At 39.2% G+C, this 25,851-nt stretch overlaps 3 protein-coding genes across 3 annotated transcripts in view; 2 read left to right on the plus strand and 1 right to left on the minus strand.

The window, feature by feature from the left end:
* Positions 1 to 25,851, plus strand: part of TRPC5 (transient receptor potential cation channel subfamily C member 5) — a gene marked incomplete at its 3' end in the record, with an annotated part of 134,392 nt that overhangs the window by 32,601 nt on the left and 75,940 nt on the right. The window lies entirely within an intron of this gene.
* On the minus strand, positions 7,636 to 7,965 carry TRPC5OS (TRPC5 opposite strand; the record flags this gene model as incomplete). The annotated part of the gene is made up of 1 exon (XM_081223147.1): positions 7,636 to 7,965. The coding sequence occupies one exon, from the start codon at positions 7,963 to 7,965 to the stop codon at positions 7,636 to 7,638; it is 330 nt and encodes a 109-aa protein (XP_081079273.1).
* Positions 23,768 to 24,277, plus strand: LOC308608731 (SH3 domain-binding glutamic acid-rich-like protein 2; the record flags this gene model as incomplete). Its single annotated transcript, XM_081222013.1, has 1 exon — positions 23,768 to 24,277. One exon carries the CDS (start codon positions 23,768 to 23,770, stop codon positions 24,089 to 24,091), a length of 324 nt encoding a protein of 107 aa, XP_081078139.1. The 3' UTR covers positions 24,092 to 24,277.

Here is a 25,851-nt window from a genome sequence, read left to right on the forward strand (position 1 = left end):
TTTATTTTTTTGCGGTACTCGGGCCTCTCACTGTTGTGGCCTCTCCCGCTGCGGAGCACAGGCTCTGGACACGCAGGCTCAGTGGCCATGGCTCACGGGCCCAGCCGCTCCGCGGCACGTGGGATCTTCCTGGACCGGGGCACGAACCCGTGTCCCCTACATCGGCAGGCAGACTCTCAACCACTGCACCACCAGGGAAGCCCCATTAGCTCTATTTACAATAGCCAGGATATGGAAGCAACCTAAGTGTCCATTGACAGATGAATGGATAAAGAAGATGTGGTACATATATACAATGGAATATTACCCAGCCATAAAAAGAAAATAAGTTGAGTTATTTGTAGTGAGGTGGATGGACCTAGACAAGTTATCTTAACAATGACCACAGATAAATTTTAGTTTAGTTTCTCTTCTAAATTGTAACTTCATTTCCACTAAAGAACTCTGTAATCCTTCCCAACCTGTGAATTATAGATTTTAAAAATCTCCACTGAGTCTCAAATGAGTATAGTCTCTAATTTTCTCTATTCAAATCCACATGTCAAGTTTAAGACTGAATACTCTCACCTTGAACAAATCAGCAATGTCCTTATTTTAGGGGTGTTTTTGTCATTTCAAGTTTAGTGTGTTTGGATAAGAAGCAGAGTCCTGTGTGTTACTGAGGTTCTAATAATTCAGGTATCTCTGAGCACTTCATTCTCAGAAGCTCTTGATCTAAGGAAGCAGACTGATAAGTTTTTTCAATAAATATCCATAACCTAGCCATTAAAAAAGTGAAACATACACACAGTGCTTAAGGCCACAAGCATAAAAAAGGTCACGATCATTGATCATTAATTCTCATCATACAAACTCCTTTTGTAGAATGTGATGGACACAAATAAACAAATGAAAACTGACTTTATCCTTCTATTATATCTATAGCAAATGAACTCAGCTTTGCTATGTTAGATAAAATTCCTCAGATTCCTTGAAGGCATATACTTTATGTGTGCTTACTCATCAAGAAGAAAAATATATTCACATCTTAAGTGAGTCACACTCCAGGGTCTGGTGGAACACATTCAATTTGAGGGTTGCATGTTACGAGCTCCTAAAAAATTGGAGACACTTTCTTAAAGGTGTCTAGATGACCTTTTCTAGATGACCTTCAGGCCCTTAAGAAAGCTAGACAAGAATTATCTCCCAGGACCAGAATTATTCAAAGGAGAAACAACCTGTAGATGGGAGTGGGACAACTAAGCTAAAACAGAAATTTTGTCTTCTTTTTCATACTTGATTACATGCTTGATTCCAGTTGGACCATGGGGGTCTATCTTCAAGAATAGATAGGTTTCTTCTTAGTGTCTATACTCAGAGCAGGAAAAAGCAGATACACCACTTCTCCACTTTCTAGTGTCATGCCTGCTGACACCCTGTTCAGTCTTCTTTCAAAGCTTGCTGTGATTCCAACAGGGCAGAAATTCCCAGTACAAATCGAAATTTTCTCAACAGGTGGAGGTATTATAAGGGAGGAACATTAGAGACTCCTTCATCAGGTGACAGTACCCAAAGATAAGCCTGCTCACATCAAAAGTTGCAAACAGACAATATGTCTCTACGTCTCTTAAACCTTGAGCTAAAAAGCTTTATTCAAAAAAAAAAACCAAAATATTTTTCTCTATAAAATGAGCTGCAACACAATTGATTTTCCAAAACTGGAAGTTAGGAGTTGCCAATATTAAAAATTTAGAAGATAAGGGTTTCAAGAAAAGCCAATGTTTCCCCAAGTTTAAGAATAAAACTATTTAAAAATGATCAGTATTGCCAGAATTTGTTATCACCTAGAGGCGTGTGTATTTATGTGTTTTCAACAACAGATTTTGTTAATGGCACCTTTGATTAAAGGAATCTGAAACACTGAAGTTGTGTTTCCTACCTGTGACTCCCTTGTCTACTTTACATGAATGCTTGTGTTAAACTAAAAAATACCTCTTGAGATGCTTTCAGCATTTTACTAGGGTCTTTAAGATGAAATTGTGACAAGGGGTAAAGAGTTCAGTGGTTTTCCTTACCTTGCTAAAATGCAGTTTCATTCTTCAGGGGTATAAATGGAGATCACCTTCAAAGACTCTTTATTACCCTGAAGAGATGTGACACTTGAGACCGATGGATAGTCAATACAAATACAGACCGATGGATCTGTCAATACAAATAGCTCCCAAATAACTTCAGGAACTAAAGTTTATTTTTTTCTTTTTTTTTTAAGGTTTTTTGGTTGGTTGGTTGGTTGGTTGGTTGGTTGGTTGGTTGGTTGGTTTGTGAGCTAAGGATTACAAAGTCAGAAGAAAAACAAGTTTTAAATGAGGGGTAGGATCCTTGAAAAAAATAAGACATATACCCTAGGCAAAATGGCTAAATACCACTAGTCTATTAAGATATGGCTGTCAATACACGAACACAATAGTCAGCTTTGATGGAAAAAATAAATCTAGCTGGATAATAGTGGGTTAATAATGTGCAGAGTTACATAACTTCCTCAGGAACAAAATCTTAGCCTTAAATGAAATATAATTCACTATTTCTTGAAAGGTGGCTTTTTCATTGTTGTTTTTTCCTCATTAATATTCCTAGAAGAACTGAGTAGACTCCCAAGTAGAATTTAACTTGGTGGGGGAAAAAAAGCTCAAAAGAATGAAACAAAAACTGATTCCAACTATAAGTCTGACATCGAGTGAAATAAGGAAGCTCTAATCCCTTAGAAAACAGGTACAAAAGTATTGGATAAACTTTACATGTCACATAGACTTTCAGGTATTTTCATATAGACATTTTTCAGCTATTCCTAAAAAGTTCTGATTTCATGTATTCTTTCCCATTGTCAGATATATCAACCAAAGTCTTTGAAAACTATATCATTTTGTGTGTTCCTTATTACCATTGAAGGTAGGCAAAAAAGTTATAACTATCATTTGACAAACAGGAAAGAACTATATTTCAGAGATGTGTTAGGACTATCTATCTGACAAAGCCAGAAGAACTTCAGATTCCTGGTATAACACTTTCTCTGAGTATATTCCACCTTCTGTTGAGAGGGGTTCTTTTATGCTGGTTTGGTAGCCTCCAAATTCACCACCAGGTAATTTAAGATGACCACAAGTTCTCTGATTTGTGAATGAAAGTTTATTAGTTCAAATTTGTTAAAACATGTAACAATAAAATGGTATGGACCAATAGCTAATAAGGACTATATTCAATTATAATCTAATAACTAGCAGTAATCATCATACATAAGAATGCAACTAAAATAATAAAAAATAAAAAAAGAATGTAACTTATGTAGTTACAACTTCCCACACATTTAGCCAAAGCACACAGGGATGAAGAATTAGATGCTTCCTAATTCACTGCAATCTACCAGCCTATCTCCCTTAGTTTTCACACCTTAAATTTGTCTTAGAATGGTGAGCCTATCCCCCTCTCTATCCCGCCATGCCATACAAGAATTGACTTTGGTGTTGTTCTCAGGAAGATCCAGAAATGTTTGGATAAAGGACTGGAGGGGAGATGCAGGATTCCAATCAGAGGTATCCAATCAGTGGACTGCCAAGTTAGTTAATCCATCTTCCTCTAACTGGGCTTTTAAGTGCATGACCTGTGTCAATTGCCAACCAATTATTTCTATCAATATTAACAACTTAGGGTTGTCTAATTTGCATATGACAAAAACAAGGCTTGGTTCATAAATGCGATTAGGAACTAACTCTATACCATGGTTTTCCACCATAAACGGCTGCATAACTGTTGACAACTTGTTACTTTTCCTCTCTCTCTCCTAAAAATACCTCCCCTACTAGCTCTTATTCCTAAGTATGTTCTTACTTCCTGCACTTATTTCTTATCACTATTAACTTTACTTTTAATTCTGTTCTGTAAGAGCAAACATACTTAATACAACAATCCATTGCTTGGAGCAAGGTAACATCTTAACAATTCATAAACATATATAATCACACAAAGCAAACATTGCAATATATTTTATCGAATCCTGAGGTGCCATTATAGTATAATCTTTCCAGGTGAACCCATCTAGCCAAAAGGCTAGATAGTTCCACATATTACACTGTTGTAGCATCTTCCCGTTTGACACCTAAGGATCATGTTCACTATTACGTGTTTTATAGGCTGGTACGAGCTTTATCTTGTTTCAATGTCTGGAGTAGTCTCACAGATTTCTTTTGATGTATTTTGATGACTTGCTTGAGTAAGTGTGGTTGATTGTGTTGTCTCATTACTACTAAAATTTTTAACAAGCTCACCCTAATCTGTTGTGTAATTGTTATGAAGTCCATATTCCAGAGTTCTACTTGGAAGAATAGCTACCCTTCAGTATCCATCTTATTTGAGGTGTACCAGATCTTTCCATTTACAGTTAAATTGCTCATCAAATAGAATTCATAGCAGATTGATGTTCTCTCCTTGGATATGTTTCCTGATCTTGCACAAGTATTTATGCCTTGAGTTTCATTTTGACACAAAGTTATAGCCCAATTTCCTGAAGTCCAAATTTCTAGTGGAGAGTGTATATCTTCCCTGACTGTTTCTAAACCTTTAATTAAAGCATAGATTCTATCTTTTAACTTTTATCCAGTTACTCTGTTATTCTTCTTCTTGGTTGCTACATATATAGATTTCCTTATTTAACTCTAATCACTATTTTTCCTTATAAAACTGTTCCTATTGGAATGGTGGGATAAATGGTTACTTCTTGTTTTCCCACTGCTCTATTTAGGTTAATTGGCATAGTTCCTTTGCACTGCATCTATTATTTACCACTTTGGACACAGTGTATAGAGTGGCCTACCTTGGGCAAGTAAGGCTCAGTTTGTCCAGTTATTGCAGCAGTAAAGTCCCTCAATCTGCTGTCTGGTATGGCTTGTAATTATCCACAGTAGTTGCTTGTAATATAACTTTTATTTCTCCTCTTTGTGTCTTTCTTCACCCCTCTAAGTCTCCTGGATCCTCACCTACTCTATCAATCTTCCCACGTAGCAGTCTACTATGAAACTTTCTCATACTAATATTTTTCAGTAGCTCCATAAGTTCTTCTGATTTTCAAAATGGTCTCTAAAAATACAACAAACTAGTGAATATAAAAAGACAGAAGCAGACTCACAGATATAGAGTGGTTACCAGTGGGGAGATGGGAGAGGGAAGGGGCAAGATAGGGGTAGAAGAGTAAGAGGTACAAACCATTAGGTGTAAAATAAGCTACAAGGATATATTGTACAGCACAGGGAATATAGCCAATATTTTATAATATCTATAAATGGAGTATAACCTTTAAAAATTGGGAATCACTATATTGTATACCTGTAACTTATATAATATTGTACAGCAACTATATTTCAATTTAAAAAAATTTTTAAGAGTCTGTGTAAAAACACAAAGTAAAAAAAAAAGAGAGAGTCTGTGTAGCTTTTCTTGATACAGCAATCTTTTTTTTAACTTTTATTGAAGTATAGTTGCTTTAAAATGTTGTGTTAGTTTCTGGTGTACAGCAAACTGATTCAGTAATACACATATATTCTTTTTCATTACAGGTCATTACAAGATGTTGAATATACTTCTTTGAGCTATACAGTAGGACCTTGTTGATTATCAATTTTATATATAGTAGTTTGTATCTGCTAATCCCAAACTCCTAACTTATCCCTCCCCCACCCTCTTTCCCCTTTGGTAACCATAAATTTGTTTCCTATATCTGTGAGTCTGTTTCTGTTTTGTAAATAAGTTCATTTGTATCATTTTTTTTAGATTCCACATATAAGTGATATCATATGATATTGGTCCTTCTCTGGCTTACTTCACTTAGTGTGATAATCTCTAGGTCCATCAATTTTGCTGCAAATGGCATTATCTCATTCTTTTTTATGGCTGAGTATTTCATTGTATATATATATATATATATACACACCACATCTTCTTTATTCATTCATCTGTCGATGGACATTTAGGATGCTTCCATGCCTTGGCTATTAGCTCTTTCTTAAATTTGTTAAATAAACTTATCCTGAAATTCAGTGGCAAAACTGACTTATGTTTCTCCTGCTACTGCTCATCCAAATAAGATCTGGTTATATAGTCTATAACTTTCCCCATTTACCTTTAAAGGTAGCTAATAATCTGTGTATGCAGAGCTCACTTAGTATTAGATGCAGCATCTGTCATGTTGGTTAGCTCTGAAGCCATCTGTATTAAAAGTCTTTTTAATCCCTTTGACTATAATATGCTTTAGGACTCCATGTGAATTGGTATAATCTGGTTTCCCACGAGTGTGGATTGACTTCTACATGTCATTTCTTCACAATTTTCATATACCACTTTGTCTAATGGTATACTTTTATGTCTTTACCTAGTTGTTGCCCATATTGTAAGATGCAAAGGCCATTCTCTAGGAAGAAGGACCGTAGTGTCCACAGGCTTGTATGAAAGGTAGCTATTCTTCCAAATGGAGTAAGGGTACCCTATGGCATGCAATTAGTATGATCAGTGCATTTCCTGAACGTGTATTTGGTCCCTCTCTGTTTTGATATGGGGGTCTTCCAACTATTGCATTTCCCCCCTCTGGTAGCTGTAGAATTACTGTGGGTATAACCAGTCCACATTTTGTTTAAATTCATTATTGCTCCCATTTCTCAGTAGTAAAGATTTCTGTCAAGGTTGAAGCAGTTTCCCTTATAACAAGCCTATCAGCTATTCTTTATAAATGTAGTTATACCCAAGAAGGTGTACTTTATCCACTTCTACTTGTGGACCATCATCTCTAAGCCTATGCCATAAGTGTTTGACTTTTCCATAGGCGAATAGTCCTTGTTAGGGCTCTGTCTAGCCCTTCTAGTACTAGTACTTCTCTCCTGTTGTTATTTGGTGTAACTTGCCATTTCCATTTGAGCAACAATGTTGCAGAGTAGTTGTGATATGGGTCAGCATTTGAGGCAACAGTCCTGCATTGGAACTCCTTGGCCTCAGCTTTTTCAAAGGTTTCTCCCTGGCAAGAGTTATCTGTAAAGCTTTCTGCAGTCTTATTATCTGGTAGATGGCTGCTTTTTAGAATTATTTCCCCCAGTCTGCTATAGCATCCTTTGGCTGACACATTCTTGTCCGAAAGGCCTAGTAAGTAGTGCGATCTTTTCAAGTAAAAGTGCCCCAATATTGTCCTGTTAATGTGAATGTATTCACTATACTATCATCCTGAAGGATATTCCCCTTTTAGTTTCCACTCATTGTAGAACGGTGAAATTGGGTCCCAAGATGTGATAGAGTTCATCAGGTCTTCACTCTATTGTTAGGTAAGGAGTTTCTTTTCTTTGCTAGTGTTTGCTCCTATTATCAGGAATCCTAACAGGAGAACAAGTACAGGTAAAGAAAGAACCCTATTGCTAAAGTCAGAGCTTTTCGTATAAATAAATACAAAGAAGAAAAGAGACCAGCCTCTGCCAGAAGCAAATCAAATAGTGCTTGTTCTAGAATAGATTAGTAATGAAACTGCAGAACTAGGAGAAAAACTGTTATTGCTAACATTCAGAAAAATTAGAATGTATTTGACACAGAGAAATGATCAGTTTTCACAAGCTGGTGGAGGCAAATGAGGTTTTATCTATTTAAGTCATTGTTAATACTAGAGAGTACGTCTTCATATAGTTCATCTATATCTAACATAGGTTGATCTGTATCAAAGGTTAAGTCTTCGTCTTCTCTTTGTGTAAGTATCGATTCTAAGTCTGAGAGATCAGCAAGGTCTGGTAGTGAAGCTTCCTCGGAAGGAGGTGCATCTGTTTCTATCTGTTCTGCTCTGTCATCTTGCTCTTCACAAGGAACTGGTTCTTGTGAAATCAGCCGTAGAAGCTCTTCAGCTATTCTAGTTAACTGGGCTACACAATCAGCAAGTCCACCAACTAGTACAGAGATTGACACAGACTCCATGCCTCTGTGCTTTCCTCAGTAGATAAAATATTACTAAAAGCTGTAGTAAATGGGCTCTTGGTGACAATGGATCCTATGAGGCTGGCAATAGTCCTGTGGTTGGTTTGGGTGAGAAATGAGGTTGTTGATATGATGATGATCAAGTACAGAATGAGGCCAGTGGTCCTACAGTACTTTTTGATAAATTTGGTGAACCTCCCACAAAATTTACATGTGGTTCTCTTGTTTGTATTGGTAGTGAACTGCTATTATAATGACCATCAGACAGATTGCCACAGCCAAGAGAAAACAGAAGAGCAGATCTAATAATAGAAAAGAGAAATATAAAGTTAGTATCCTTGAGCCTTTCTCCATCATACAGTTTCTGGCTATAGGATAACGTTGAAAATGTACCCCTAGCTATTGCTCCTCGTTTTTTGATGGCCTTATGAGGCTCTACTACTCATAGTCCCCTTTACACTTCTCATGGTCTTTACCTCTTCTTATGGGATTTGAGAACAAAGTGAGCATAGGTAGTTTGTCTATCTTTCTTGAACATCTCTATTGAGGAGGATACATACACTCAGAGTCTTTCAATTAATCTTGTTTTATTAGTACCTTTGCCTCATTGCCATTTATATCTGGTGCTGCTAAGTTCTTTCTGTGTTTTTAATAATTCATTCATTAAAGTTTCCGATTGCCCCTGCAGTCTGGGGAATTTACGGTAAATAAAAGTCCCACATTCTCTGTCTTTTCCCAAATTTTATATAACTTCTGTTATAAAATTAGTTCTTTGGTCATTTCCTATCACTGCCAATATTCCATATCTAGCAGCTATTTCTCCTAAATTTGTCTAAAGCCATGGTCATACTATTCTCATCTGTATGCCTGTGTGCTCTACAAGCCCTATTCCTAAGTTTATACCTCTTTAAGGTAATATTCCTTGTTTAAAAATCTAGAGAATGGCCCAATATAATCTACCTATCACATTTGTCTGGTTTACCATCCCCCGTTCCCCTTAAAAATGAGTTTGTTGAGGCTTCAAGTTTTTAGTAATTCAACATAGCTGATATTGCTTACTCGTTTCTTTGATTCATAGGTTTTTTTGTCCACTCTTTCTCCTCTGCTTACCTAGAATATTCATGTCCACACGCCCTGAGCTTTCACATGCCCAATCTGCAACCTTAAATTGAACTGACAAGGGACCTGAGTTGAGACTTGGAGTTCCCAAGACTGCAGAGTCTGTATTAGTTTTGGCGGGGGTCAGATTGTCTCCCCTCTTATTCTAAATAGATTATTCTGTCTTTCCATTCTGATGAGCTGGTACATGTCCTACATGAATTGCTAAATTCCTTTTATTGATTTCTTTTCATATCTCCCTTCACCAGATTGTTTTCTCCTGCAGTAGGACAGTCTGTAATTTTCAATTTATTAGAACATATATCTCCAGTCCACAGCTGATTAGTGCAGCTATGTTCTTTTGGCCAGTTGTTTTCTTGGGCATATATACACATTAAATTTCTAGCTACCAGTCCTGCAAATTGAGCTGGTTTCCTCTCTCCAGCCTCAGTCAAGTTTTTCCCAGTGGAGAATATTAGGAAGCAACCATCCACCTCCCTCTTTTAGGATACTGCCAAATCTACCTTTGCCCTGTTTCCAGCAGTTCTGACCAGAGTGGGGCCCAGCAAGCCACAGGCTTTACCACAGCGACTTGTACTTCTTAGGCCTTTATTGGAGTAGAGCAAATCATCCGCCAGATGGTCTGTGATTTTCACATGGAGCTTGCTAGTTTCCACAGGGTATGGTTTGACCCACTCAGTTATATACTATCTTCACCTAGCGTAAGTCCTATCAGAACCTCACATTTTTTTTTGCCCAAAATCCTGACAGTAGACATGGGGTTTATCCTGATGATAAGGGTCCTAACCGTAATAACCAGAAAGCATAATTTTGGTTGGAGGCAACTTCCACCTGAAATATGCTAGAATCGGTACTAGATGCATGGCAGTTTATTAACTCACAGGATCTCTGCTTTTTGATTAGAGAAAAAGCAATCTAGTGGAAGGAAATAATGGTAAAAAATCATGAGAGGAATTTGGCATTAATGTAGAGCTTGAATCAGCTCATCAGAAGAAAGACACAGAAGTAAGGTGTGTGTTAAATAGTAGTAGAGAGCACCATCAAACTTTTCAAAGGAAGCAATAAACTACTACAGTGCCAGTAGCCCAAGGGCACAAGAGGGTAATAGGAACATACTCACACAAAACCTATTTAACTTTTGGCTTCCCTTTCACCCAATTTCTTTTCTCAGCTTCTCTACCTCCCTCTAGGACTCTGTTATTAATCTTCTTTGTCAATACACCTCCATTTATTCACCTATGTGTTTCATTCTATTTCATTCTCTCTGTATCTCCATCTTCCACTACCACTTCCCATCATCTTTTCTTCCATCTCTCCCTAAGCTGGCCAAAATTTAGAAACAAATTATAGTCCATTAATCAAATAGATGTATTTACAGAGTTTTACATGACACAATCTAAATGTAAAAAGCAGAGAGGTAGAACACTTCATATGTTGCTACCTTATAAAGACAAATGTAGTTATCTATTATTTATGCAACCCTTGGTTTATTTTTTCTATCTCTTGGTCACCTTTGACGGGAAAAAATACATTCCTGACCTAGCCTTAACCCTGTTGACCACTGTGTTAGCTAATCCACAATTCCTATCTTCAAAGCATCTTGGAACCTAGGAGCTGGGGATGGGGTGAGGGCAGGGAGGGTGTTGAGAAATTAGCAAGTACTGCAGTGCTAGGAAATAGTAAGTGTATAGCATCAGCTTATTCCAGTTATGATAATTTCCAAAGCAACCAAACCCTGAACCTAAGGTGTTTGCCTAAAGGTGTATTTTGGATAGTTTGCACCTAGCCCCAACTCACCTTAAGGACCCTTTTATTAGCTGTTCCTTCTGCCTAGAATCCCTCTCCCCCAGAAAAAAAAATGGCTTCTTGTCATTCTGGTCTCAGCTTAAATATCATCTCCTCAGATTTCAGACCCTCCAACCTTAAAAAGCCTCTTAATCATCCCTTTCTCGTTTTGCATACAGCACATTTTTACATTATAGCACCTATAATCACCTCATATTTTCTTGTTTATTCATTTGTTTTTCTGTCTGTCACCCCACCCCACATACATATAGACTAAAATGAAGTTCCATGAGATTAGGAAGCTTGTCTGTTTTGCTTTCTGCTGTATACCCAAGGCATAGAAGAAAGGCTGCCGCAGAGTAGGTAACCGGTAAGTACTGTTAAAGAAAGAAAGGAAGGGAAGAAGGGAGGGAGGAACAACTTTTAACTCTTTCATTCAGTAAATATTATCAAGTGTCAAATATTCATGGATAGCAGGGGGTACAAAGATAAAACAATTCATCAAAACACATGGTTAATAAAATGAGCAGGCAATGCACAGAGAAAATATTCACAAAAAATATCTCTGACAAAGAACTTGTAACCAGAATATATAAAGAGCTACTACAACTCAATAATAAAAAGACAAACAAACCAATTAAAAATGGGCAAAAGAGTTGAACAAACATTTCACAAGGGAAGAAAAATAAGTAGCTAATAAGCACATGAAAACATATTCAATATCATTAGTCATCAGGGAAATGCAAATTAACATCACAATGAGATACCACAATATACTCACTAGACTGGTTAAAATTAGACTGACAACATCAAAGGTTGACAAAGATGTAGAGGAACCAGAATTCTCACACATGCTTATGGGAGTATAAAATGATACAACCTCTTTGAAAACGTCTGGCAGTTTCTTATAAAACCAGGCAAGCACCTATCCAGTTCTGGCAATTCTACTCCGAGGCATTTACCCAAGAGAAATGAAAGTTCACAGAAAGGTTTTTATAAGAATGGTTATAGCAGCTTCATGCGTAATAGCCAAAAAAAGTGGAAAGAGCCCAGATGTCAGTCAAAAGGAGAATGGATAAACAAACTGTGATATATTCATACAATATGATACTAATCAGCAATAAAAAGAAAGCCACTACTGATAGGGATAACAGCATGGATGGATATCAAAAACATTGTACTTAATGAAAGAAGCCAGACACAAAAGAATATATATTGTATGATTCTATTCATATGCAATTCTAGAAAATGCAAAATGATCTATGGTGGAAAAATCAAAATAGCAATTGCATCTAGGGGAGTGGAAACTGACTAGAAGAGGCTAAGAGAACTTTCTGAGGTGATGGGTTATACAAGATTACGCATTTTTCAAAACTCACTGAATGGTACTCTTAATATTTGTGCATCCTGCTGTATGTAAATTTTACTCACCCCCAAAAGGTGACCAAGCATGATCCCCAGCCTCAAAAACTATGTATCAGATGAGATGACATGGCCATAAGTATTCTAATAAATGTTCACATTTATTGAAGACCTATTACACTTCGGGTACTTTTATTTAATATTAGTACATTTAATCCACTTGATAACACTGTGATATTACAGATGAAAACATTGAGGAACAGAGAAATTAAATAAATTGCCCACCGCCACATGGTAAGTGAAGACACAGAATTGGAAGTCAGCCCAGGTATGATTCCTAAAGTCCTGTGCCAGAGGGCACAAATTCAGGTGCCTATAGGAGGAAAATTTGCCTTATTCAGGCCAGAGCTGACATCGCATTCTAAGCAGGAATAGAACTCAAAATGTTAATCTCATTTCCCATCCCTGGAAACTGGCTGAATTCCAAGTTGACTGTGAGTCCCAAAGCAGAGGGATGGAGAGAGCCAGCTCAGTCCCCTCAGCAATCTCCATCATCTGTGACAGGAATGTTGTGTCCATTTTACCTGCCCTTCCCCTGACCTACTGAATTGGCCCACTCATAAACTACTCACCTGTGATAGAGCCAAGATGGATGAGAGGGTCAAGGTTATGCCCATCAAACATTTACTGGACTTTCGCTTTCAAATGGGATGCGAGTGCTCCCGTCACAACTAGAAAACAACAACAAAATGATAAACTACAAAATTAATAGGTTTTAAAGATATCTGCGATCTGTGGAAACAAGGACAAGATGAACTAAAATTTCAGAGAGTGAAGAGTCTTTCGTAAGAATGTTGATAATCACAGACTTTTTTTCTTCACTGAGACATTTGCTAATTCTGGGCACAAGTTGAAGATGAGGTTTGGCACCAAGGCAGAGGGAGTCTACTGAGGAAAATGAGAAATCTGCATAAAGTTTGAGGTTAGCATAATGGACTGGAAATTTGAGAAGCCTGAAATGCAGGGCTAATTTTCCTCACCTGAAGTTAGCTGAGTTCTAGCCTAGCACATGCATGGAAAAGTCTGAGTGAAGTCTCCCAAGCCTCGCGGTACTTTGGAAACAAATTCTCACTACAGGGAGGGAGACTGCCACAAATACATTACTGGTCTCTCCCTCAAACGATTTTGAAGTTGAGAGGACATAGGGAGGCTAATGAGTTAATAAGCTCAAAACCATCCCCAAACGGCATTTTAGGCAAAGTGATTCTAAAATGTATAAGGATATATAAAGGGCTTAGTATAGCCAAAACATCTTAAGGAAGAACAAAATTGGAGAACATATACTACCAGATATCAAGGCTAGCTATGCAGCTACAGTTATATGACAGCATGGTACTGACGCAAGAACAAACAAATAAATCAGTGGAACCATGACCCTTACCTCACACTGGATATAATAATAATAATAATAATGATAATAATTTGAAATGGACCATAGACCTAAACATGAAAGGTAAAACAGTAAATCTTCTAAATCAAACCATTGGCAAATATCTTGGTGACCTTCAGTAGTTAAAGATTTCTTATTCAACACAAAAGCATTAACTATGAAAAAAAATTGATAAATTGGATTTCATTAAAATTAAGAACTTCAATTTATCAAAAGGCACCTTAAGAGGGTGAAAAGGCCAACTACAGATTGGGAGAAAATATTCACAATACATATATTTAACAAAGGACTTGTATCTAATATATACATATATTTTAAACTCCTTCAAATCAATAAGAAAAAGATAAACAGTCCAATTTTAAAAAATAGAACAAAGAATCGAATAGCACTTCACAGATGAGAACTTTCAAGTGGCCTACAAACATATGAATAGATTTTCATCATTATTGCTCATGAGGAAAATGCAAATTAAAATGACAATGAGACACACAAAACCCCACCAAAATAGCTAAAATTGAAAAAACAGAAAAAAACCTGACAATACCAAGCACTGAGAAGAACATGGAGCAACTGGAACTCTCATACATTATTGGTGAAAGTGTTAACTGGTACAACTTCCTTGGAACTGTTGGGCAGTATCTACTAAAACTAAACATACCTCTATTGAATGGCCTTGTCATTCTACTCCTAAGTATATAAAATAAAAGATTACAAATGTCCACAAAAATACATGTACGAGAATGTTGAAAGAAACCAGATGCCTAAAAGTACATACCATATAATTCCATTTATATGAAATTTAAGATCAGGCAAATGTATCTGTAGAACAAAGGTGAATGTAGTAGTTACCTCTTGTGGGGGACGGGTGATTATTGACTGGGAAGAAATGTGAGGAAGCATTCTGGGATGCTGGAAATATTCTGTCAATATAATTACGTATGTCTTTTTTTCTAAAGCATTCAGCTGTACCCTTAAAATTGATGTATTTCACCTTATGTATGCTATATCTCAAAAAATTTTTCTTTTTTTAATTTTGAGTTTCCTTCCTATAAAACCAGTAAGGACAGCAAGACAGTGATGAGAGTCTTGTCAGTGTTCAGCAAGCTGGTCATCACAGAATGGAAATGGAATGAGGTCTGAAGGTACAGAGAAGGGTCCTTGGCCTACTTCATGGCAGAGCTAAGTAAAGCAAGAGACCCTTGTAGCTGGATGGAGTTGTAAATTGACAGAAGATGAGATAAGCCACATCTTATAAGTAGCTCAGAAAGACGGCTGGGGCAGAGGCCATGCTGTCCATCTGATAACTAGAATCTTTAACCCTGTAGACTTTTATTAATCTCACTCTTATAACATTTTTGCCAGCACAACTAATCAAAAGCCACCATTTTTCTTTTAGCAGATAGTCCTACCCTGCTGTTTTGTGATGCTCATAGCTGGCAAACTGGCAATAAGTGTCTAACAGTAGGGTGGAAAAGGAGCAAAGGAATCCAAATCCTCTGGGTCTATGTTTAGAGTCGATAAGTTTCTCTGCATCAGGCAAGGTAAATTAGTTCATATCCAATGGGAAGAGAGGCAGTTATGTGGGAGAGATTAAAATGTGCCTTTGGTGACTATAGGTGCCAGCTTCCTATTTACAAACAGTAAATTTTTTAACAATGCTCCCATTTCTAATGCTGCAATACCATTTGGATACATGCATTCAACACAGGTTTTTTAAAAAAACACCCCCAACAATATTGTAAAGTAATTATACTACAATAAAGATATTAAATAAATAAATAAAATAAAAACACCCCCCAGACATTACTTCTCATTGCCCTCCCCACCCCTGAGGAAACATCAAGAGGTCCTTGTTCCCAAAGGACAAATTTTATAATTTTGACATAGCAGGAGCTATCTGAGGGGCTACAATGAACAAAGCAACAGGATCCGCCCTTTAAACTCTTTTTTTTAAAGAAAAATAAAAGCTACAAACCTTTGCGTTAAAAAATAAAATTAAAAAAAAACTGTGTGCAATAAGGCATTTGCCTGTTATAGGATCTGACATTTAAAATCCCCATGAACCATATTTAATTTATCAAGAAAGAAAGGAAAGAATTGTGTGGCTGAAGAGCTAAACATGGCCCCTTCTTGAAAATATATGAAAAATTCAAAACAGAAACTGAAAAAAATGGAGGGTAGGAAATGTCCTTATGGTCAATTTAGACCAGATTCTACTGAATTACTTTCTTCCTCCTCCAAAGTTGCTCACTGCTGCAGAGAGAATCACAGATTCTTCCTTACCCTTCAGAAAAACAACTTCGTCACTGGAGAAAAACAGCCACTTTTGAAAATATATCTCTTGGTTATTTTCCTAGACAGACAAATAGTTTCCTAAGTCTTCAAACATGAGGACAGCAACCCCATCTTGACTTGGTGGGACTCTGCACAGGCTTGTTCCTGAATCTCGGCTGTTATGAGAAACCCACAGGCTCCCAGAGAGCCTGAAAAGAGCTGTAATGCTTCTAGAAAGATTCTTGGCTTTTAAATATTACCAGTGCAGAAGGTGAGGTCTAATATAAGGGAAATAAAAACAAAACTTAGAGGTAAAAGGAAAAGGGATTTTATTCCCGAGTCTTCCCTCAGCTTTCTGAGAGGGAAAAAGGAACAATTTTTGTTTGTTTGTATATTTTCTTTGGGAGACACGGTAAAATGATGCTAGTGGTTGTAATAGTAGGATCTGTGTCAAACAGACCTATGTTTGAATTATAATTTTTTCACTTACTAACTAGAAGTTTGCTAAACTACTCTGCCTCAGTTTCCTCATCTGTAAAATGAAGGTAATAAAAGTTGTGAGAATTGCGTGAGTTAACACATGCAACGAGTTTAGAATGGTGCCTGGTATATAGTAAGTTCTTAATAAATGCTAGCTAATATAATTGTTCTGGAGAAAATTCTGGGATCCAGGAAACAGTGTGTGGTGCATCCTGGGTACTGACTAGTGATCCCTGGAAGGTGGAGGGGGCAGCCGGGGTGAGACAACTGCAGGCATTACAGAAACTGGAAGGAAGTACCAGAGATATGTCATCTCATAGTTAGAACCAACATGACTATACACTTGGATAAAGATGTGAGGGAGCGAGACTGTCTTGTGGCTCTAATTCACACATAACCCTTTCGGAAGACATAAGACCAGTCACGTAGGGACTCCTTGAGGATTAGTGGATCTTCCTGGCCTACTTCACTCTCCCCTTTGAAGCCCTTGCTCACTCTGGCTCTGAGCTCTGGCAGGTGAAAAGTGACTACACTCAGGCTGCCCATTGGTTATTCCTCCAACACGTTGCAAGCTGCGTGGAAAAGGCCCTCCACTTGGTATTATGGCAATGAATCTTTCAAAGCATTAACTAGCAGTTCCTTGGAAACATCCCCCATTGACCCTTGAACAACACGGGGGTTAATCCACCTATAACTTACAGGTGGCCCTCCACATCCATGGTTCCCCCACATATGCCGATTCAATCAACCACAGCCCATGTAGTTCTGTAGTGTTTATAATACTATTGAAAAAATCCGCATATAAGTGGACTGTTCAAGGACCAACCGTACCTGGAAAGTAATGGGCAAGATAATGAAGGCCATGACCCTGTGTCTAGAAAGGCCTCACCTGAACCAGCCCAGATTCTCAGCTCTTTCTATGTGAATCATTTGGGTAAGAAAGGAAGCATCATACAAATACCATTGTATACTTTGTATCCCTTACCATCCTAGCCTAGATTTAGTACTGAGCTTCAAGAATACCTCTCAGAAATTTGACAAGAGCAAGACAAAGCACCAGTAATGGCCTCCTCTCGGTTTCTGTGGCAAATGCCAGCTTGCCAGGAGAGACCCAGTTCATTTATTTTACCACCTGGAAAGAAGATCAGAAGTCATACATTTCTTCCTTCTGCCTGATGATGTAAGAAAGGGTTTGAAGTTGGTGAGGGATTTAGCCATCCAGATATCTGAGTAAAGAACATTCCAGGCAGAAGGAATTGCCAGTGCAAGGCGCCTAAAGAGGAAATGTGCCTGGTGAGTTTGGGGAATGACAGAGGTCAGGGTGGCTGGAATGGAGGGAGGGAGAGAGAAGTAGAAGATGAAGTTGCAGATTATATCATGGGGTGCCATGTAGGCCATTATAAGGATCTAGGTTTTACTCTGAAGGAAATGCAGAGACAGTACAGGAGGAGTGACATGATCTGACTCACAGTCTAAAGGGATCACTCTGGCTGTTGTATTGAGAAGAGACTGGAGTGAGGCAAAGAGAAATCCTGTTAGGAGGCTGTTGAAATAATCAAAGTGACAGGTGGATGATGGTGGCTCACAATGACAGGTTGTTAGATTTTGGATATATTCTGAAGGCAAAGCCAACAGGGTATCCTGGTGGACTGGACGTGGATTGTGGGAAAAAGAAAAGAGTCAAAGATAAACTCAAGCTCGTTTAGCCTGAGTGGTTAGAAGGACAGAGTTGCTATCTATTTCAGATGGAGAAGGCTATAGGTGGAGTAGGTTTTGGAGGGAAGAGGACCCAGTTTTAGAAATATTGAGTTTTAGATATCAGAAATCATTGTGAAGGCACTTAGATACACAAGTATGAGATTCTGGAGAAAGATCTGAGCTAGCTAAATAAATTTGGGATTCATTGGTAGATAGGTGTTATTTACAGCCTGTATGAAATCATCAAGGAAATCCTGTAAGGAATCCTATCAGGACAACTCCATCCAGTCCTTTGCTTGAGCAGCATGCTGGTCTGGTATTGGGAGGGCTCTTGCCAGCATGCCGTAGCATGCTGTTCAAGCAAAGGACTGGATGGAGTTGTCCTGATAGGATTCCTTACAGGATTTCCTTTTTAGTATTACCTAGAGGCAGGGGATTCTCAAGGCAGTTTTGCTCAACAAGCACAAAATCTCTCTCTCATCTCTGTGACTGATATTACCAGGTTAAATATTTCTGCTCTAAAACATATGTTTAATTAAATATAATGGCCACTCCACCTAACTACCCTTGTCAAAGTCGCCAGTGACTTCCACACTACTAAATTCAGTGGTTAATTCCCAGTTCTCATCTTGCTTGTCCTATAGGCAGCATCTGACATGACCACTCTCCAAGTCCTCTTCTTTTTGGTCTGTAGTCGCTTCCTTGATGATTTCATACAGGCTGTAAATAACACCTATCTACCAATGAATCCCAAATTTATTTAGCTAGCTCAGATCTTTCTCCAGAATCTCATACTTGTGTATCTAAGTGCCTTCACAATGATTTCTGATATCTAAAACTCAATATTTCTAAAACTGGGTCCTCTTCCCTCCAAAACCTACTCCACCTATAGCCTTCTCCACCTGAAATAGATAGCAACTCTGTCCTTCTAACCACTCAGGCTAAACGAGCTTGAGTTTATCTTTGACTCTTTTCTTTTTCCCACAATCCACGTCCAATCCACCAGGATACCCTGTTGGCTTTGCCTTCAGAATATATCCAAAATCTAACAACCTGTCATTGTGAGCCACCATCATCCACCTGTCACTTTGATTATTTCAACAGCCTCCTAACAGGATTCTCTTTGCCTCACTCCAGTCTCTTCTCAATACAACAGCCAGAGTGATCCCTTTAGACTGTGAGTCAGATCATGTCACTCCTCCTGTACTGTCTCTGCATTTCCTTCAGAGTAAAACCTAGATCCTTATAATGGCCTACATGGCACCCCATGATATAATCTGCAACTTCATCTTCTACTTCTCTCTCCCTCCCTCCATTCCAGCCACCCTGACCTCTGTCATTCCCCAAACTCACCAGGCACATTTCCTCTTTAGGCGCCTTGCACTGGCAATTCCTTCTGCCTGGAATGTTCTTTACTCAGATATCTGGATGGCTAAATCCCTCACCAACTTCAAACCCTTTCTTACATCTCACCTTTTCAATGAGAGCTACACTTAGCACAGTTTCAAAAATTGAACCTCCCCCTCCCAACCTGGCACTCCTAGGCTTCCTTATTCTGCTCTACTTTTTCAATTTTCTTGGAACTTATCACCTTATGTACATATTATATGGTTTACTTGTTTATTATGATTATTATTTATTTTATGGCTGCTCTCTCTAGAAGGTAAGCTCCATGAAAGCAGTGATCTCTATTTTGTTCAAGTGTAAGAAGAGTGTCTGGCATGTAGTAGGTACTCAATAAATATTTGTTGAATGAATAACAGGACTAATAACTCCTTACATTTTTTATAGTGTTTTACACTTTAGTGTTTTCACATTGTATCTCATCTGATCTTCACAATTACCACATAACATGGGTAGGGCAACCCAGAGTTTATTGTCTCCATTCTACATTTAGGAAAATTAACATCTAGAAAGGCAAAAAGATCTACCCAAAATCACACAGCTGGAATGTGGTAGAACCTGGAACCTAGTTCTGTGCATTCTTCCTAGAGCTGCCAACATTCTACTGCATAGCCCGCAGTCCTTGAGGAAAGGCCTTCCAGATTCTTTGTTAGAACAGAGACACGCCTTGCTTCTGCCATTAACCCAGTGCCTTGAAGCTGAATGTGTTGCACCTGCTCATGGGAATACAAACATGTGAAGTTATCCAAACCACGTGAAGTTATCTAAAGACCTGAGTTTATGTGGGGAATAGCCATGTGAATGTCAGAGAAAATGATTCCATTCCCAAATGGTGCTCTCTCCAAGAAAGAAAGCAACATTTGACTATACCAGCTGCTCAGTGGAATAAATCATTTGTTTCTTCCTAACCAGCTCTGCCTTCCTCTTGCATTCCACATTAAACCAAATAGTTCTCCAAAGCAACTTAACTGCACAAAGGGGGAAATTACAGTCTAAGACGGCATCTGGCACAGAAGGTGCATCCTGGTGGCCTCTTCCACTGTGCCACCATCTAAGCCGCTGACTGCCCATGGCGAAAGCTCTCCCCCACTGCCGTTGCCACACAAGAAAAGTGCAGACTGTCCCTTTAAATGTACCACCGAAGAGGAAGCTGGTGTTTACTTGGCAGGAGAGAAACAGGATACTTCACGCTTGGCATACTGCTACCATTGGCATCCAATCCAGAAGCTGCTACATTCTGTAGGGGTGGCAACTATTTTGTCCTCAGGATAACATAGTGGAAGATACAGCTATATTTACATACAGGCTTTTTAACAGAGATGCCTGTCACCCCTGGTAAGCTCACAGGAGGCAACAGAAATGGCACAGCCAGGAAAAGGCAAGCCAAGTCCTCAGTGCCTTCTGGCAGGTGAATACACAGTACCAGCGAGGGAGGCCTGGTCTCTTTCCCTGGTCCCCAGAATGTCATTATGACAGGGATGTATGTATCCCATAACCCTCCCAAGAATTACTAAGTAGATCGTTTGTCTTCAGTGCCCGTTTCCTTTGATCACAGCAAATCAAGAGGTTGAGGCTTCTTGACCCTACTACCAAGTCGGTTTGCTTCCAGGCTCAACAAACATCCCCTAATGAAACAGCAACCATCAATATAGAAACCTCAGACTGAAAACAGAAGCATCCACTCAAGCATAGTTTACCAAATGCTTGATGGACTTCAGATAATAAATGGACACAAGCATCACTGAAACATGAAAACATACAACAACCTCAGCCACACAGGCATGTACTGAAGTATTTGACACTGGGGAAGTAGGAAGGATGAAGAAAAGAGGTTATTTTCAAGGGGAAAAATATGAGATTTGGAGGCAGAGTAACTGGGTTCAAGTTTCAAAGTTTTCTTACCTTGGGCAGGTCGCTTAAGCTCACTGTGACTCACTGTGACTCACTTTCCTGATCTGAAAATAGGATGATGATAATTTCTGAAGCAAGTATTACTTTTCTGATTTAGACAATGTTTAATTATGGGGAGATGCCTGTTTAGTTTAAAAAATAAGAGCATGGCTTTTGAATTCAAACATAGATATAAACTCTACCCCTGATACTTATTCACTATATGCCACTGAGGAAGGCACTTATTCTCTCTAAACCTGAGTTTATTCGTCTGTATAATGGGGATGATGATGACACCTATCTCAAATGGATGCTGCAATAATCAAATACTGTTGAAATAACGTTTTATAAACTATAAACTCCAAGGCAAAGAAAAGTTTTCTTTAAAAAGTCTTGACTAGAGTGACCAACCAATCTGGTTTGCCAGGGACCAAAGGATTTTAGTTTCCAGGGCCTGGCACTTTCAGCACTAAATATGGAAAATCTTGGGCAAATTGGAAAGAGTTGGTTACCCTAGTCTCGATTAGCCCTTAACAAAGTCAAGGGCCTGAATAGGCCTTAACTGGGAAGAGTAGACCTTAACTAGACTTAGGCCCTGGCTTAGCCTCAGCTATACTCTGACTAGGCATTAACTAGGCTTATGCCCTGGCTAAGCTGTAATTACACTCTAACTAGGACATAACTAAGTTTAGCCCCTTATGGGACTTAACTGGGCTAAATAGGCCTTAAAAAGGCTCAGGCCCTTGCTACATCGTAAATGAGACTGATTTTGCCTTCTCTAGACGTAGGTCCAGCTAGGCCTTAAATAGTCTCTGAATAGATGTAAACTAGGCTTAGTCCCTGACTAGGCTAAATAGGCTGTGACTAGGACTTAACTAAGCTTATGCCTGATTAGACCTTAACTGGACTGGCTAAACTTTAACTAGGATGAATAAGCCTTAAGTAAGCTTAAGCCTTGGCTATAGCTTGACAAGACTCTGGCTAAACCTTAACTAGGCTCTGACTAGGCTTTAATACGCTTAGGCCCTGGATTCTACCCCTGACTAGTTTCTGACTAAAATTTAAGTAGATTTAGGCCCTAACTGGGCTCTAACTACACATAAACTAGGTTTGGGCCACGGCTAGCCCTTAACATATCCTGAGGCGATCTTCACCATGTTGGTTACCTTAACTGGGTTTAAGGCCTGGCCGTATTTTAAAAAGACTCTGGCTTAGCCTTAACTCTGAATAGGCTTTAAAATGCTTAGGCTCTGGATTCTACCTCAGCTGTTTCTGACTAAAACTTAGGTAGATTTGGGCCCTAACGGCTCTGACTAAACATAAGCTAGGCTTAGGCCATGGCTAGTCCTAAACATACTCTGAAAAGATTTTAACCATGCTGGCTAACTTTTAACTGGGTTTAGGCCCTGGCGATAACTTGACAAAACTCTGGCTAAAACTTAACTTGGATCTGACTAGGTTCTAATAAGCATAGGCCCTGATTTGTACCCCAGTAAGTTTCTGACTAAAACTTAACTATATTTAGGCCTTACCTGGCTTCTTAAAAACTAGGCTTTAAAATACTTAGGCCCTGATTTGCACCTCAGTTAGTCTCTGAATAAAACTTTACATTTAGGCTCTACCTGGCTTCTGAAAAACTAGGCTTTAAAATGCTTAGGCCCTGGATTCTACCTCAGCGAGTTTCGGACTAAAACAAGTGGATATAGGCCCTACCTGGCTTCAGAGTAACTGGACTTTAAAATGCTTAGGCCCTGGATTCTACCTCTGCAAGTTCTGACTAAAACTGAAGTAGATTTAGCCCCTAACTGGTTTCTGAATAACTAGGATTTAAAATGCTTAGGCCCTGGAATCTACTACAGCCACTTTCTAACTAAAACTGAAGTGGATTTAGCCCCTACCTGGCTTCTGAATAACTAGGCTTTAAAAGCTTAGGCCCTGGATTCTACCTCAGCCAGTTTCTGACTAAAACTGAAGTGGATTTATGCCCTAACCGGCCTCTCAATAACTAGGCTTTAAAATGCATGGACCCTGCATTGTACCTCTGCCACTTTCTGACTAAAACTGAAGTGGATTTAGCCCCTACCTGGCTTCAGAGTAAGTAGGCTTTAAAATGCTTAGGCCCTGGATTCTACCTCTGCCAGTTTCTGACCAAAACTGAACTAGATTTAGCCCCTACCTGGCTTCTGAATAACGAGGCTTTAAAATGCTTAGGCCCTGGCCAGACCGGAGCGCTGTGCCCGGCAGTGGCGGTGGCGGCGGCTCTCAGCCGAGTTCTGCCTTTGCGTCCACGCCAGCCCGGAGCCTCCAGGGGCCGACGGTCAGTCTCGGCGCGGCGAGAGGATGGTCATCCACGTGTTCATCACCTCCTCCTCGGGCTTCGTGGCAATAAAGAAGCAGCAGCAGGATGTGGTTAGATTTCTGGAAGCCAACAAGATAGAGTTTGAGGAGGTGGACATCACGATGTCAGAAGAGCAGAGGCAGTGGATGTACAAGAACATCCCCCTGGAGAAGAAGCCCGCCCAGGGCAACCCTCTGCCACCTCAGATATTTAATGGGAACCGATACTGTGGAGATTATGACAGTTTCTTTGAATCCGAGGAAAGCAACACAGTCTTTTCATTCTTAGGCCTGGAATCACAGTTGGCATCAAAGGCAGAATCTTAGCGAAGACAAGAGGAAGAGGCCGGAGATGCATTTTGGAGCGCCCCTGGTACTCAGCACACACCTGCTTACCTAATGCATCACTGTGACAGAAGCCACATGCATTATCAGTAACTTTGCTTGCCATGGAAAAGGTGTTTTGGGAAGACATGGGTCTAATGGGATTGCATGAGTGCTTTAAACCAAATCAGGACCGTGGTGGACTTTTTCCTTGTTTTCAGAATTGCCTGCAGTTGCCTCACTCACCCGGAGGTAGTCACCTGTTACAGGTGTGCGTCCTGAATAACTGAGTGATAAGCACGTGGCACCATCAGAGAGAAAATAACTGGATCTGCCCTGGGTTGTAGTTGATGCCAGGATTGCTCAGACCTGCTTCTCTTCAGGCTGCCTAGGTGGTGTCCTTGAAATTAGTCTGCCAGGCTATTAGAATATTTTGATCAGAAAGAAAAAAAGCAATGTTGGTTGACAAAGGGCTAAAGATCTTTGCTGCAGATTCACAAGCATCACTATTCCAGTGCTTTGTCATAACTGTAGAAAAAGTTAGATGTTCTAGCCTCCTTTTAGTAATGGAAATTCTTACCCCATAAGTCCTCCAAGCCCTACAGATGTTTCCAGAAATCACTGTTGCAACAATGTGTGATCAGAACCAAGTGACAGGGATGAAAAGAATTGCTATTTGGAAAAATACATGCTTCTTTATCTCTTACAAAGGAAAAGTTTCACCTAATGTGTAAGATGACTTAAAAGATATATTTACAGAGGTGCACTGATAATTAATTTATAGGGACATTATCTGACTCGTACCTGAAGGCATTTCAGCTCCAACAACTTATTATGCGTAAGTGCACATATATTTTTAAACACACCTCCCCTAACTAATAGTTCCTTATATATTTTGCAAAGGGATTGTATTTTTCGAGAAAGGAAGATCTCAGTTAGATATATTTTGTGAACCCTTGAGGAGGCATATTAAAAGATACTAATATTGCTGCACACTTTAAAAAAATAAAATAAAATGCTTAGGCCCTGGATTCTACCTCAGCCAGTTTCTGCCTAAAACTGAATGGATTTAGGTCCTAACTGGCTTCTGAAAAACTAGGCTTTAAAATGCTTGGTCCCTGCATTGTACCTCTGCTACTTTCTCACTAAAACTGAAGTGGATTTAGCCCCTACCTGGCTTTTGAATAACTAGGCTTTAAAATGCTTAGTCCCTGGATTCTACCGCAGCCACTTTCTGCCTAAAACTGAAGTAGATTTGGGCCTTGCCTGGCTTCTGAAAAACTAGGCTTTAAAATGCATAGGCCCTGGATTCTACCTCAGCAAGCTTCTGACTAAAACAAGTGGATATAGGCCCTACCTGGCTTCAGAGTACCTAGACTTTAAAATGCTTAGGCCCTGGATTCTACATCTGCCAGTTTCTGACTAAAACTGAAGTAGATTTAGCCCCTACCTGGCTTCTGAATAACTAGGCTTTAAAATGCTTAGTCCCTGGATTCTACCGCAGCCACTTTCTGCCTAAAACTGAAGTAGATTTAGCCCCTACCTGGCTTCTGAATAACTAGGCTTTAAAATGCTGAGGCCCTGGATTCTACCTCAGCCAGTTTCCTACTAAAGCTAAAGTAGATTTAGGCCCTACCTGGCTTCTGAACAACAAGGCTTTAAAAATGCTTAGGCCCTGGATTCTACCTCAGCCAGTTTCCTACTAAAGCTAAAGTACATTTAGGCCCTACCTGGCTTCTGAATAACTAGGCTTTAAAATGCTT

Source organism: Mesoplodon bidens, assembly GCF_964165515.1.
Source record: "Mesoplodon bidens genome assembly, chromosome: X".
In the NCBI taxonomy this organism is placed as follows: Eukaryota; Metazoa; Chordata; class Mammalia; order Artiodactyla; family Ziphiidae; genus Mesoplodon; species Mesoplodon bidens.